Below are 17,179 nucleotides of genomic sequence, written 5' to 3'. Positions count from 1 at the left end.
AGTTTTTACGCGATTTGTTCATTCACATGTCAGCAATTACATATCAATCAGGTACAGCAAGGCCGTATGTCGGTACCACGAAATAATGATGTTCATTTTATCATTAGCTTCAACGAGGAGTTTAAAAACACAGAGTCATCGCATGGAACATTAAATAAGACCATCGTTACCACTTTTTTGTCTAGAAATTATAGTGACTTTCGGCCAATAGTTCCGCTTTCCTACTTTTTGAGGCAATTGCTTACAACTTACCTATTGTATCTGTCTCTAAAGCCTTGATCGTTTGATTGCTAATAGGTAAGTTATTAAAGTTTATAATTATTATCCTAGATAGTGCTTTAATTTTTTTATAAGTAGGTATAATAATTTGGTCTAGTGGTCAAAATTTCCAGGAGAGATTCCTGCCGGTTCCACAATTTTTGATTTGTATATTTGAAGTTCTTTAAAGTTTGTATTAAGCAAGTGATAAAGTATTGATTAAAACTCAAGTATTTAAATTTTTAAATAAATATTAAACTCGTATTATGTTAATATATTAAGAATTAATCAAATCGTTACAATTAAGTTGTTGACTGACATTTATTATTGTTAGGATTTTGCATGTTCTATAACCGCGTCTACTAGAAAGGAATTTCAGATATTTCACTCGAGTCTCGTGCGAAGCCGGGGCAGGTCAGCTTGTGATTTTAATAATTGCTCAGTTTCTACCAACCCGTGGCAATAAAAATCGCACTAAAGAAGGGTTTTAGGGAAATTAGTTCGTTTTATTGCGACCAGTGAAAGCGACTGAACTCGTCATTTCGGTATAAGTACCGAGTAGAGAGCGAGATGAATGCGTGCGCGTACTCTCAGCGTTGCGTAGCGATTCATTTCTGATTATCATCATTACAATTATTATTGTAGATAAATGCAGCACGTGCGTTACATCACCGTATAGCGTAACCGTTTATAACGTTTTAGCTTTTCGGGAAACTCTACCACAGAATCCATACTTCCATACCTACTAAAATCTGTCTATCTGTCAGTAGCGGTCCAAACGGCACTAAGCTAGGTAGGTGTATATATATTTAAGGCATTACAATATTAAATGTTGTAATATTATAATATTATATTTTATGATGTAAGACATGAATGCAAATAAAGAATAAAAATATATTTCGATAAGTATTGGTACGAGTAGATAAATATGTTACAGAGTATTATATTCGTAAAATGGTAGTAGTACAGTAAAGTAATTAAAACGTTAATGTGAGAAAATGTTAGCACGGAGGTCAATGTTCTGTTTAGCTTGTTTTATCGTACAGGTTCTCTGCCTACCTATATTTCTGAAGAGAAGTATGTGTCTACTTAAGCATCAGTGCAATACAAACACAATCGCTCACAGTGTAGGCGTGTGCGCCGGTTTTCTGCATAAATCAGAACGGACCGTTCAGCTCTCCTCGTTCTAGCCTTAGCACAGTTCACGACAGAGGAACTTCGAACAAAACTTCGAGGCTTCGACGTCACTAGCAGGCGTCAAATGTTCCTAAATTTGACGCTAGGTATAGGCTATTCTATGAATCGCCTATTTTTGTTTGATGTCACGTCACCCATAACCTAATATTTGCCATATTAACGTCGATTCAAGATCAAACCCTCCCTCATGATCAACACATCACCAATGAGCACATGTCTCCTCTTAGAAAGAGAAGGGTGTAAGCCATAGTCTGCCACGCTGGCTGCTGGATCTTCAGGTCCATTTTACTCCGAGGTTAGGTATTGTTTACATTAAAAAATACCAATTACAGAGAAGGAAAATTTATATGCTGGAAAATCGCTTCAGTTTACTTAATAGAGTGTGATTAACTAAAACTTAAGCAAGACTTATTGTTTGTTTTGAGATTAAATTCAGTTGGGACACCATTCTTTATACAGAATCTATTTCCTACCTTACTGTTTAGTAATCCGTGGCAGTAGCACTATCTTACACTAAAGGTGATGCAAAATGCGATTTACATTGACATGTTGATGATAGTTATAAAGGACTATACTTATAGTTAAGTGCGTTTGTATGTAAGTAATAACTAAAATGATTTTTTCGTGACGTGATGAATGAAAATTATTAACTGTCTTCCCTACAATGCCTTCACAGAAGTAGTTCTTTTTAAAGCGTAACATTTGAAATCCATTTTAAAGGAACAACGAGCTATTTAACCTCCTTGCATTAAAACCCTTTGTGCGTAAAGCAAATGTAAATTGGAAACCGGACCAGTATTTACCCACTATCTTATCGCACTTCGTAGGAATAGCACTCCTATCGTTTAATGGGTATTGGAGAAGTGCTAGTAGAATTAATGGCGTGCATTAGGTACCACAATTGTATGTTAAGTTAGTTAGATAATCCAAATTTAGACTAATCAGTTTGAGAGTTTAGTTTACTTTTGTGAAGATTTGATTAGGAAATATACTGATATAGAATTGTAAACATAGGTTTATTAATATCAGGAGATGGAGCTTAGATCTTCAAAGCAGTGCAAAATATCTACGCAGCCAGAGCCGAGAGAGGAACTGTAAAAGACTTGTTACCTATTCTAAAAGATATAACAATGACCAATGAAAAAACCGCTTCGTACGTATCCGTGGAATATCGACTACGTACGGGTGCAGGACCTTGGGGAGCGATGCCTTGCGTTACGATAGTAGAAGGGTGAAGAAGGGACCAGGTTGAAAAGTTCCTGGGCACATTCTGCGAAATATATCCTGTAGAATACCGAAAAACAGGCAACTTTGCGCCGATGGTAGTTGTGTTGTATTATATATTATTGAAGCAAAACTGTCTTGCAGGTGATAAAGGTTTTAAAACGTACTTTTTGCCCAACGTTTCTGGTACAAACCGCTAAGATGTGGAATGGCCTTCCGGTATTTGTGTTTCCTGCCACGTATAACCTAAATACCTTCCAGGCAAGAGTACATAATTATCATCCTAGACCTCATCATTGCTTTTTATCAAGCATGATTGTCGCCAAGCGCAAGCCTACCTTGCAATAAAAAAAATTACTAGCCCAATATATTGGGCTCAAACTGTTATAATGTGCGATATGATAACTGTTTCAAAGGATTTTGTAATAATAATATCAGATAATATTATGTGTCCCCGTGACCATGAGCTTTGAAAGGCGATCGAAGATAATAAAATCAATTTCAATGTTTTCGTTTTATAAAATAACAATTAAGACCCAATGAATATTTATAATGTCGCTGCTTTAAATGCAAAATGATCGATTTTTTATAAGGTTGTTAAAATAAAATAACTATATGTTGAAGTAGTAAATGTTTAAATTTGATTTTTTCGTAGGTTAGTAAAGTTTTCCAAAAATTTACTTATTGCATCGTAGGCACTTTACGTCGCATTAAATAAGAAGAACAAAACAATATTATTCATATTCTGTTATTCATCGTCATTATTACCCCTTTTCCCTAATTTTCGAAACAATACATAAAACGATACAATCTTAAGTATACCTACTAAAGATTGTATCGTTGGCAATACTAGGCATTAATTAATTATTTATCTTAATTACTTCTTGAATTTATTTATAACTTAATATTAATCGAATCTATTTTATTGTTACACGCAACCCGACAGTCATTTCCGGGCTTCTATTTGGACTATAAGGTAAGAAGTGAATGCTAGTTTTTCGCTTGCTTCATGCGTTTTGGGAGTGTTTTATAGTTTTATACTATCAAAATGTTTTGGGCAAAAATAGAGCATGAAGTCATTTTGTAAATATTCCGTGTGACCATAAAGAAAACTTTATAGTATAAATAAATAGTACCTACTTAACATCACAGATAATGAAATTAATCTGTTTTATTAGCCATGCCATAGCCATCTTAATTCATTAATCAAAGCTTGAAAGCAGAAAGTCATCAAAATGTCGTTATATAACATTTCAAACAAAAGAAAATTGCTCAAGTTCTCACATAATGTAATTTGCAAGTGTTCGATGATTAGCAAGTTTGTTTTAAATTTCTACTGTCCAATCGTTATGTGTATTACTTTCTTTTTGACCGAATGTTTCGAATGCAATTGCCTTTAGAATTGAAGATGTTTATATGATTACGAGTGGATCGCTACGTATAAGTATAAACTATAAATGCAATTTTAAATTTACTATCGCCTAGGATTAAAACTAGAATTCAGGACATTCCGATTTCCGAACCAGTTGCAGTGACGATTCACAAGTTCTCGTAGATTGTTTTATTGAGTGTTGTATTTGTGTTTAGGAATGACAAATGGCCTACTTTCCTTTAGTGAACTTAATGATATGTAATTATTGTATTGTGGTATTGTTAAATCTATTCTACATTCGTTGCGTGTCATACCCGTTTGTTCGATCCGGTATTTCGTCTATATTTCAACGCCTTTTATTGAAATGTTACAGCCAACTATTATTATTATAGGCAATGTTACCAAATATTTTACTCGTGTAATAACACCCGTTTGCAATGTATGAAACCTAATGTTATATTTTTACCCATTATTGCTCTACTCCAGGACTGCTATAAGTGTTTAACAGTTATGTTTGTGTGTTTGTTTTCTTTAGGTTTTTTTAGGTAACTGTCAATATAAATATACTTATCCGATTTTTATTCGAGGTATCGCTTTCTTTGTATTAGTGGTCTAAATATCTATAAGCCGTCATGAGCATGACCGACTCACTGGTCAGGAGCTATTAAATATGGAGGATAGGGATGACAAATGAATGTACGACAAAAAAAGTTCAGATAAATCCGTCAGAATCAAATGAAAGGTCTCGTTAAATAGATTCCAAATTATATAATTCTAGCGACCCGCCCCGGCTTCGCACGGGTAGCTTATTACAATTTTCGTAGGGATCTCTAATTTTTCGAAAAAAAATATATAGAATTTTCAAAATCGGTTCAGTAGTTTCAGAGATTACCTCCTACAAACAAACTTACTTTACTTCTATATATTAGTATCATAGATAAAAGAAGTAATCTCTAATCTGTGATTAGTATAGATGAAGCGTCCGTTCGTTTAAGAGCGTTTAGTTTTTGTTATTTATTTTACTGCGTTTATAGAATAAATTCAGATATTTGCGAGTAGGTAAATTATAGTATTCTAAATGAATTTTAAAATTAACATAATTTATCTCATTTAGAATACTTGATTGAATACTTATACTTATTTGTGAAGTATATATAGCTAGGTATAATATATATGTAGGCTAAGCTAATGCAATGTTTGCATAGATTATAGAGACATAAACGTAGCTTAGGTATTTATCGCATGTCGGTTAACCAGATTCTTGGCAGTGTTGGTTCAGTGCGATGTCCTAAATGAAAACACATTGGCTGATGTCACTGTTCACATGGTGTAAATATAGTGAACTCCAATTATGTAGGTACCTATTTAAATAATATATTTTTTGCTGTGGTTTTAATTCGAAATTAACTCATGGCTAATGGCTTTTTTCCTTATTTTGTAAACCAATCAAACTTAAAAGGGCAATACTTCGTAATGCTATAATTTACTTTGAACATAATTAATGGGACAATTTTTTTGTTTCTCACTTAAGATTTTTTAATTTTCCATCATCATAAATGATAATATAGATTTTTATTTTTGTTCTAAATATTTCAAAATAATTTTCCCTCTTCGGTAGCAGTGGTAAATTGAAGCCATTATAATTTGAAATCTCAAAACACGACAGCTGTTTGAAAAGATTCAGGCATGGTTCAGGTATCTACTGCCGATACAACAACTATTTTTTTCTTAAGTAAAATAATAACCGTACGACCACACTCGAATGTTTTGAAAATCTCTAAAATTTTCAGAGTTCCTCCATATGGCGTGACTTTGTAAGACCAAAATAGCATGGACAACAAATGTGTCTTGCAATATAAGAACAGAATAATATTTGTGTTATTTTGTGACTAGGTATGACTTGGGTACACTTCAAATTAGCTGCTGGGTTTAAATGCATTTTATTTAAATTTCTGGCATATACAATTGCCTAAAATAAGGCATTTTCGAAAATAGGGAAACTAAGCAGGTATTTTAAAACTCCATTAAAGGTAAGTATGTACTTACACTCTGAGAATCAAAATTGAATGTGCGTGCGCAGCCGCAGGCATCTGTCAGTCCTAAATTAAAGGCAAAAATCCCGTTTGAAAACGATTTGTCATGAGATTTGCGTGAATATTTGCCAAATTACTCTGACTCATGCTATGTCGGTGAACTTTGCAGATGCTACTGTACTGATTTCAGAAAAAAGTATGTTTTATTGGTTACATAAGTTATTTGGTATCTATGTGTTTTCTTAGACACTGTTCGAAAATATATATATGTTTTTTGTTTCATTTCGTTGTCATTTTTATATCTATTCCGAGTTTGCCTATTAAAAAAATACTAAACTATTTTAGCTAGAAAACGATGTGAGTATTACTTAGTATTATTACTTAACCATGTACGAGATGATATGCACTCACGAAACGTAATATGTAAAGCCGTAGATAGAGTCATTGTACTGTCCAGTTTTTAGGGTTGTGTGAGTGCAACTTTAAATAAATATACCTAATGATATTATGTACGTAATACAAAATAATATAAGTAATTAAAAGTTTATTCATGTATAGTCATGCAATATCGGTGTTCAAATAATATTGACTATTCATTTTATGTAAGAATTGTAATGTTCATAATTTTTATTATGATTACTACATACATTATAAATATAGTATAGTAATACGATCCTTATTTGCAACCCTACTTATTTTATAGGTACTTGACTCTTCTGCCAGTGGAGCTTAAAAAGCCTTTCGATTTATTCATAGCTGCAGCAACAATACCTAGTTGCGCTGGAATCGCCAATAAAACAACGCGAACTGCGTCTTGCGGATAATAATAATATACTCAGTCCTGTGTATCGTCACAGTATAAGGGGGCACAGTAGTCCGACGCCTTTGATCTCGTGGTAAATGTCCCGGACGCGGTTTTTCATATCGTAAAACTGTGACCCCCTTACCGCACGATTGCCCTGTCTAGACGGCTTCGTCGAACATCTCTACTGTGGGTATAATAACTAATAACATCATCCTTACTCTGTGGTATCGACTATCGTATAAGTTATAACATCAAATAGTCATTACAATACAATATACACTTCTTTATGTGCGTACATAAGAGCGTCCAGCCGACCCATATAGCCATATTGGCGTACAAATATCATATTATAATAGGCAATGGAGATTAATTTTATTTCTATAAAAAAATATTTAATTACAGGAAATCATAAAAACTAAACTTAGTATTACCATACATTAAGATTTACATAGGTAGGTACCTATTGATGCCAAACTATACCTATGTATCTGTTGTAGTAGTTTAACTTTACGCTAAGGCTTTAAGCTTGTAGCAGTACCTATAAAGCAGTTTAGACGTCCTTGATGCTCGGGCGTCCAAAGTTCGAACAGAGCTTTTGAGCATTTCATCATTACCGTAGAGGTTTGAGCTTTTTTAGACTGAATGGCTGCTAGAGAGACCCTCAGGCAATAGTAGCCAATGCGCCTGGCGTATAAAACCTTCAATATCTTGCCGTATAATATGATTAGTACCCGTTTAATTTTATCACAAATCATACAATTAAGTGCTTCCTCCGGCTACGAAGCATTCAATTAGAAATGATAGGTATCGATCACTTCAGTCAAGTATCGTATCTTAATAGCTTTACAAAATAATACTCCTTATGTTGTAAAGAATAGATGCCATAATTAAGTAAAGCGACGAAGCTCAAAGCACAGCAAGTCAATGCCTGCATCATGCAGCCAATAGTAATTATGTTTCATTTAAAGATGTTGTGGATAACAAGTAACAAAGTAACATACACATACCTAACATTGGGCAAACCACAGCCTTAATAAAGAAGGGTGTGGGCAGGGCCCTCTTTACCACTGGGCACTATGGGCACGTGCCCAGGGCCCACGATCGATAGGGGCCCACTAGTTCCTGCCAGATCACCAAACTATAACCGACCGACCGATATTTTATTACCGAAAATCTAGAACGTGACTTATCTACTTTCTTTGCCTATTCTAAGAAAATAGTACCTACTCTGTCAAGATCAGAGGGGCCTCATTATTCTAATGTGCCCAGGGCCTCCAATAGGATAAAGATGGCTCTGGCTCTAAAATAGGTTTACATACACCGTGTGGGTAAACCTATTTTACTCAGGAAGATTAGCTAGAGGTACATCTGTATTCTGTAGGTCGATTTCGTAAAACCTGCATCTATCATTATTTCAATCTCTATTTTTGTGATTGGCTGAATTTGTGCGATCCTTGTTGCAACAATGCATTGTAGCCAATAGTGAGCGGGCATCAACCAATCAGAGGTGATTGCGATCGTGACGTTGTAGCTGTCATTCTACCGCAATCGAGCAGCTGGACTTTTTAACGGAATGCGGAACGATCTGGGAACCGCATTATCATCCCAAGAGAACTCCTGCCATTATGTGATTATTGAAAGCAGTCACGACCCTCAATGAGGAATACGTCTGTAAAGAATGAAAGATCTTTTTTCCAGGTCTTTTATCTATCGAATTTGTAAAGTAACCTATGTTTGAACTGGTTGACGACGCGATAAAATTAAAACAGTAAAAGAAAGTATAAGTACTTACTACATCTCCTTTATTCTTCGTCCACAATCATTTACAATTTAAGTAAGTACCTACAACGCGTCTTTGGAAGAAATTTAATAGCAGTTGTGTTTTGACCTCAATACTCTCTCAGGATCGGTTGGAACTTGTATGACATCATCTCCGAAAATATGGTTAGAATTATGAGAATGAAAAGTTTTTTACTACAAATAAAACTTTATAAGACGTCACGTTAATATAATTATTGTTTATACTATTTAAATAATTTTAATATTGAATATAAATTATCGTAATAAAATAACTCACTGTTCTGTTTCTGTTTATAATAATGTACCTACAAAAAGTGACGAACCACATTAACATCTTAGATCTAATAACATAAAAGGGCGCGGTTCATCACGTCTGCTCAACTCATGATGCTTTCTCTGACCTATAAATAGGTTCTATTAGTGAGCATAGAGACGGAATGTTTGTTTGTCTTAACTGTGTGAGCTTTCGATGAAATTTTAATGTGTAATTGGGTCAAAGTATCTACGAATTCGTTTTGAAATTTTGTTGATTTACATTTAGATACGTCATCATCATCAACCTACCGCCGGCCCATTACTGAGCAGGTCTCCTCTCAGAATGAGAGCCACGCTGGCCAAGTGCGGTTTGATAGACTTCACATATCTTTGAAAACATTATGGAGAACTCTCAGACATGCAGGTTTCCTCGCGATGTTTTCCTTCATCGTAAAGCAAGTGCTTTGCTTAAAAATCACTTAACTTCGAAAAGTTAGAGGTCCCGAATCAAACCCGCCAGCGAATAAGAGGCCGATGATATCAGACTAGATACATGGTAGGTATCATCTTATTACAAGACATCGTGATCATAGAAAAACCATTAAAGCTTTAATTCTAATTGTGTTTTAGTGACTTTAGCTACCTATTCGAAAACCTATAAATCTAAGCTATAAATCATTTGTTGAAAACCTATCGTCGTAAAATACGTTCACGTAAATAAAAGTAAAGCTTTTCATTGGTAAGCGCAGAGGCGAAATGTTTGCTGATTAATTATTATTTAGCCCGATGTGAACGTTTCGATGAAGCGTTAATGTGTAATTTAGGCCAATCTGGATGTCGTTTAAATGTCGTTATTATTGTTTAAGGCGCGCCGGTTTTTATTTACTTGGAATTTTATTAAATGCAGCGCTTTTCAACAGCTTATCTTCGTTAAAATGAAGCGTGTGTCTTTTAAATATATCTAAATTGTGATATTTTTGACAAGCATTAATTGCGCGCGCACTGCAGAATTAATTCCGCACCGGATTTCGATACATTTAAATTCAAATTTACGGATTTTAAAACGTACCGTAACTCATCGCACACCTACTTTTTATCTCGTGAAACCAATGAGTTCCCACGGGATTTCTAAAAATCTAAATCCACGCGTACGAAGTTGCCGGCATCAGCTAGTTAAAAATTAATATAAAAAAACTAATGTTTCTTTAGAAAAACGGGCTGAATTGAGACCTAAATCAATTAGTCAGTATTTATTCAAACTATTTGCCTAACTTTGTGTCTTATGTGGTAGCTCTATTAAGTAGCTTTGTTTGAGTCTCATGTTAAATTGGATCACCTGCCGAATGTTAAACTCGATTTTACGGTATAGTTCAATAGTATTTGATACCAGAAATTTAAGATGCGATAACGTCCATTCAATTTTAACATTGCGTCAATTGAAGTGATTCAGGCCGTATTAGAAAGGAGATAGAAGGACGTGGGAACATAATTGCTCTAATTACAGTATTGATGTATTATTAATAATATAATACGTACTATAATACACACTATATACATAACTTACTTACTTGTATCAGGTGACCTTTGAGTAAAGTTGTATAATCATACGACCTATTATCTCACCTGCTTAGCAATCTTTGAATTATGTTATTAGTTATTTCATACTAAGTACCTACTAACAGTGACTCAGTTAAAGAGAATTTGCTCTATAACTATACCTAATATTATATCCAGGTGATTTTCTCTCTGGAGCTCCAAAATCCATGAATTGATTTTGATGAAGATTTATTTTAGGTATTAGGATTTAGGATTATTAAAAGCTAACTACAAAATAATATTATGAGCTTGCTTTACTATGGATAGTGAATTCTGTAATATTTCTTTATCCAAAAAAATTTAATCGTTGAAGGAAAACATCGTGAGGAAATCTGAAAAGTTCTCCATAATGTTTTCAAAGGTGATGTGAAGTCTGGCAATCCGCACTTGGCCTGCGTGGTAGACTATGTCATCCTTCTCATTCTGAGAGGAAACCCGTACTCAGTAATGAGCTGGTGATGGGTTGATCATGATGATGATGATGATGATGACTGAATTGGAGCAGGTAATTTTACAGCCAGTTTATTCCTACCTACGAGTATTTGTTATAAAATCAATTTCTTCAAATTACCAACGAAACAAGAAAAAATATATAAACGTTAATAATTATTCTCATTTTCATTTCCCAGGTAGCAAATAACAACGGAGAATATACGACACGAAGCTTACCGCGAGTCAGGATAGACGGTGGCAACGCAGCAGGCAATGGAGTCCGGTTACGATGTTGGGCCGCGCCTCCGTCCATCACAGAAGAAGAGGCTGAAAATGATATCGAGGATGATGCTATTTCATTACGGGCATTACCATCACAAGGTAAGGATGCTTGCAATTTAAAACTAACGATATATTTAAAAAAAAATATATATATAGTGCTATCTAGTGTTGAATAGCATTACTACTGCTGATACTACGCCATCTAGTGTTGAGAAGACAAGCGAAATTGAAGAGCGCCATCTATGGACTACTTGTGGAAGTGTGGATGTGTTCTTGTGAACTAGATGGCGTTGAATCAACATTTCATATTTATACTACTAGACGCTAGATGTCTCTAGTCTATCGTGCAAGACGGAAATTTTCAGTCGTCTTCAGGCAAGGTGCCTGAAAACAAATTCGTTTCTCTAAAGAAGTTGTCACTTGATAATTTAATTAGTTCGGTTAAGCATTTTTTTGGATTAAATTAATGTTAGTTGATCAAGAATACAAGTAAAAGTGGGTCATTAGTCACAGGCCATTACGTTGATGTGGGCATTTCTTTGTAACTGTTGACGTTTTATAACTCTTATATACAGGTTTATTATATTATAGCTAAAGACAGGATTGAAACAGGGTAAAACAAAAAAAAAAGCACTAAATAATTATTACATTATTAAAGATACGTTTCGAAAATATGAAGACCATTGCCTCCTGAAATGCCAAACATGTGTGAAACTTAAAATTAATTGAAGTAATTGGATATAAACATAGAAATATAATAAAACAACATAGAGATAGTAAAACAACATTGCCCTGTAGAACCGACAACTGGGGAGTTCGAGGGAAAGTAAATAATATGGAGCCTGGTGAAACTGAAACTAAAAAATAAAAAAAACCGGCCAAGTGCGAGTCAGGCTCGCGCAATGAGGGTTCCGTACTACAGTCGTATTTTTTCGACATTTTGCACGATAATTCAAAAACTATGATGCATGAAAATAAATAAAAATCTGTTTTAGAATGTACAGGTGAAGACCTTTCATATGATACCCCACTTGATATAGTCACTCACTTCGAAAGTTGAAAATACTAATTATTAGTTCATGACCACAATTTAATTTTTTTTTGTGTGATCTAACCTTAAATTCACGGTTTTCAGATTTTTCCCCAAATGTCAGCTATAAGACCACCTTCCTGCCAAATTTCATGATTCTAGGTCAACGGGAAGTACCCTGTAGGTTTCTTGACAGACAGACGGACAGACAGACAGACAGACAGACAGACAGACAGACAGACAACAAAGTGATCCTATAAGGGTTTCGTTTTTCCTTTTGAGGTACGGAATCCTAAAAATGACAAGTGGCAGCCCTACACCAAAATGACAATTGACGCAGTGTGACGCTTGCGCACCCATCCGCTTCGAATCGATTATGGTGGGCTTTACGCCCCAACTGCATACTTAACTACAACTGTTTCTCATTTACGGATGCCCGGATTATTTTTAAAATTCCTTACAATGTTCAGCACGAATCTCAATTCTCACTGTTACGAGGATTGTAAATCGCGTTTTATGGCTACTTGCTTTTTATTCTAGGCATTTACAGTAGGTAGATAGATAGATTATAGCCTTAACTATCCAATATCAATCATCATCATGATAAACCAGCCCTGGCTCACTACTGAGCACTACTGAGCACAGGTTTTCTCTCAGAATGAGAAGGGTTTAGGGCTAGGCCAAGGGGGAATTGGTAGACTACACACACCTTTGAGAACATTATGGAGAACTCTCAGGCATGCAGGTTTCTTGTTGATGTTGAAAACAATTGATATTTAATTGCTCGAAATTTAAAATGCATATGCAGGTAGGTATAACTTCGAAATGTTAGAGGTGCGTGCTCGGATCAAACCCCTGACCTCCCGAATATGAGGCCGATCTCTTTACAACTAACATGGCATATTTACTATACCGCTAAGATTTGGAACACCCTTCCAGCATCAGTTTTCCCCTCCAATACCTAATATGGGTACCTTCAAGTCAAGAGTAAATACTTAAATAGGTATTTTCTAGGCAAGCGCGCTGCATCATCACTTGCCACCAGGTCTGATTGCAGCCAAGCGCTATAAATTTAAAAAAAACACCTACTTCAATTTTAAGGATCCATTCCATTAGTATTTTAATTTCTAATGATCAATTAGTGTAGGTAGTTATATAAGTTAGTATCTGTTGTAGAGTCACACGAGTAGATATGTAGAGTACACCTATAGATGTGTGTACGAAGTACCGTCAATAAAGTAGTAGAACAGTTCATAAAGCAATACAGTTTTCACCGTCTGATGGCCGGCGCCCTTCCCTCGTCTGGCGCAATCGAGCTAAAATGGACACAATTAGGGCCCGGCGATTTTAATTGACATTGCTCCCTTGAAACGCGTCCCTGATGGTGTGACATTTAATCCCCATCGCAATAAAACAAGCGTGTACCTACATATGGATTAATTTTTTAAGTCGGCTTAAAAATCCTTCGATATATTATTAGTAGGTAAAATTGTTAAAATATAATTTCTGCTATGATATTGTTATGTTATTTACTTTTGACGATGCTATTGATCCCAGAAACAAAATTGACAGGCCAAGAGTCAAGATAGAACTTTTAGAAGAGCCGACCCAAATTAACCAATGGGATAAGGCCAGATATGTGACCACTTGAAGAAACTTGCAGTTAGTAATTGGATAAAATCTACTGGAAGTAAAGTACAGCACGTTCTCCCGCCTTAGATATTGGGTGTAAACCTGTGCCGGTTCAACATTAGGACGTCTCAGTTGCAAGCGATATCCGGGATCCTGAGACGCCTACTTGACACGGACGGTACTGCTGGGTTTTTAGTGGGTTATGCTGAAGGCTGTTAAAAATATTGCCAGTGAGTCCCACACACCTGCTCTTGTGCGAGATGAGTAACTGCATTTTTACCAGCGGAAAAAAAGGTGGCACCACATAAGTAACGTTTTTCGAACATGTAACCTGCCTATTTCAATTCATGTTTTAATTTTTCATCAGACGACGTGTCATCCCAGGGAACACGGGATCGATTGACGAAACTAAAATAGAAGACGTTACCGGTGTGAGACGAGACTGCATTTCTATTTTCTATATTAGTAACGAGTTCATTTCTTGTTTTTCTAAACGCTTTGACATATTTTACGAAACATTCTATCTGTTTTTAGAGTTCCGTATCTTCACAGAAAAAAACCCTTATTGGTTCCCTTCGTTGTCTGTCTGTCTGTCATGTCTGTCAAGGAAATCAAAACCTATAGGTATGGTTGAAATGTCTTATAGTACACGTAAAGGGAAATCCAAAAACCATGAATTTGTGTTTACCTACATCACAAAAAATGAAAAAATGTTATTAATTGTACGATGGCATGGAACCCTTCCTACTTGACCGGTTTTATTAAAATTTACAATTATTATAAAATATATAAAGTGGTTTGGGTAAATAGTTATAAACTTATAACTATATATAAATATTTGAATCGTAGACAAATGACTTAACTATGTTATATAAACCATAGGTACGTAAGTAGTTCAGACTTCCGGCGCTTTTAAAGTGAAATTCAAAAAACATCTTTTAAATATTCAAAAGTTACAGATTTAGTCAAAATTAATTTAATTTATTTATTTTACCAAATTTTACTTTCTCATCCACACCTTGCGAGCTATCCTATTTTATTTTTTCTTCATAATATTATATACAAAAAAAAAACTATTGTACAATTTTCCTATTCTTACAATTTACAACATCTATTTAAATGTTTTATTTCTTATTTCTTCTTTTATGCTCTAAAAAACTTTAAACCCTTTATTTCATTTTATTTATCCATTTACTCGCCAACTTTACATATTCTACGCCACTGACGTTTGGGTAGTATAACAGGTGGTCACTTAAAATCAGCGTTGGGGCTTCTGGTACCTCAATATTTGCTATAGAGGTGTGTGTCTGAGGGGCCCGACGTCTCAACACAAGCTGAGTGGCCTACCTGTTCGAGGTGTTGCACTGCTGTACAGGACGATATTGCCTACACCATGTACCACCTATATACCTCGAATAAACATTATTCTATTCTATTCTATTCTATTCTATTCTAGTTATTGTACATACATATTAGACTATTGATTATTTACTATACTCAACGTGCATGAAGACACAATAATTATATTCATGTAGATACGTCGTTGTATAAAGAAATTCTATAACATTAAAAGAAAATAATTTACACAAAAGCAGGAAAAACGTCCGGATGTGGTTTTTTGTGTTACAAACATTCGTATGGAAAGAAAATTTTAGGTCGCATAGTTGACGTCAGTTTAGATTTCAAATGTTTTAATTGATTCGTCAAAAAAAATTGAGTCATACTCAGTGGTAGACTAATTGAACGCTTGGCACCGCTTACACATCGGTTCCTGTGAACTCAACGTATATCCATACATGACCCGAATATTAATATGCTCAAAGCTTTAAACAATGGCATTCATCATTCTAATCGCTTGAAACATAAAGGCTACTTTACCATAATAAAGGTTACACTCGCCGTGTGGTGTCCATACTCCACACGCACGACAATGCGGTTAGGAAGAATAGTTTTATAGCGCTTGACACGACGTGACCGATAACTACAGGGTGTTTCAGGGGAATTTAGAAACCGTAACCATGTCCAGTTAAGTCTTCCAACGATGAACTTATTGTCGGACTTTTGGTGTCTTTTCTACCCTTTTTCAGACTTGGAACCGGTTATTCCGCGGTTTAAACAATTTTAACAGAGATACCTTTACCTTAATTTATCACTGAGAGTTTTTATTAGGTAGGTACAATAACTTTGTTAGAAAAGTTGTATGGAAAATATCACCTGATTTTACAGTCAGTGAGTTTACAGCCTGAGAGGGTGTAAATAGCAGCATTTATAAAGGCGAGCCAGACAGATGGTATCAACTATCTACCTTGCTGAAACCACTGCAGTGGTTTGGTACTGTCACGAGATATGTACGAGTATATGCGTTAATTCTATAGCATATTTATTTTAAGCCCACCAGTGTAATTATTCAATTGACTCTACATATTATATAATTGCCTATAAATAGGACAGGATTTTACGAAATATTATAGTTTATAGTGTGACGCGAGGTACCTACCTAGGTTTTTAAAATTTCCGAAGAAATTCGTTTACTAGGATAAAAGTAGCTTATTTTGTTACGAGTAGCACGCTACGGAGCGGATGAGTTGTTAAAAATTATTAGGTAACACAGACATAATAGTTTCGCATTTATAATATTAGTATGGATTGTAGTTTACGAATTAAAATAATAATCGGTTGTATTTTTTGAAAGTCTTTAGATTCGAACAATCTTGTGAACAATCTCAAACAACTTTGGGAGATTTAGAACAAAATCTATTCATGAAAAAGAAACCCTGATAAATACGTTTTCCAAATGTCTTTTATGCAAGTTGGAAGTGCTCTGCGCTTTGATGCCGTGACAAATATATGAGAAAGAAAGGATTCCTGTGTAGGCAAAATTGCGTCGGAGTCTAGTTTCAATTTTCCCTCGGTGCCGGGGAATATCAGCGAGCTGTCGCGACGCATAGGGTTTTTGCCTATTGTCCGTTTATTGCACCCTGGGACCAGGGCTGCCTCCGGGGTCAGGTGAATTCAAAAAGATCATGATTCAATATAGCATGTATTCAATATATGGTTTGCGACAGGTCGAGATGGCAATCGGGGTATGAGGCGGAGAGACACCCAGCACACCCGCACGTCACCCGCACTATCTCGCACCTGGTTGGCGCGGGATCTGTGCTGTGTGAGTCCCCATCCCGATTTTTCCCGTTTCCCGTCTTTTTTTGAAATTCAATGATCCTATTTCAGTAAAGTGAGATTAAAATACCTAGTAATAATTTCCG

At 35.3% G+C, this 17,179-nt stretch overlaps 1 protein-coding gene across 1 annotated transcript in view; it reads left to right on the top strand.

Annotated features, from left to right (window-relative positions):
* The window catches only part of raskol (Ras GTPase-activating protein raskol), a 173,474-nt gene that overhangs the window by 31,913 nt on the left and 124,382 nt on the right, over positions 1–17,179 (top strand). Inside the window, exons 3-4 of the mRNA XM_069498086.1 lie at positions 3,626–3,655; positions 11,170–11,353. Of these exons, the coding sequence (XP_069354187.1) occupies positions 3,626–3,655; positions 11,170–11,353 (214 nt within the window). The remainder of the gene's footprint in view (positions 1–3,625; positions 3,656–11,169; positions 11,354–17,179) is intronic.

This window comes from Maniola hyperantus, chromosome 4, assembly GCF_902806685.2.
Source record: "Maniola hyperantus chromosome 4, iAphHyp1.2, whole genome shotgun sequence".
Taxonomy (NCBI): Eukaryota; Metazoa; Arthropoda; class Insecta; order Lepidoptera; family Nymphalidae; genus Maniola; species Maniola hyperantus.
The sequence above is the reverse complement of the archived record's forward strand: the minus strand, read 5'-3'. Positions and strand labels throughout refer to the sequence as shown.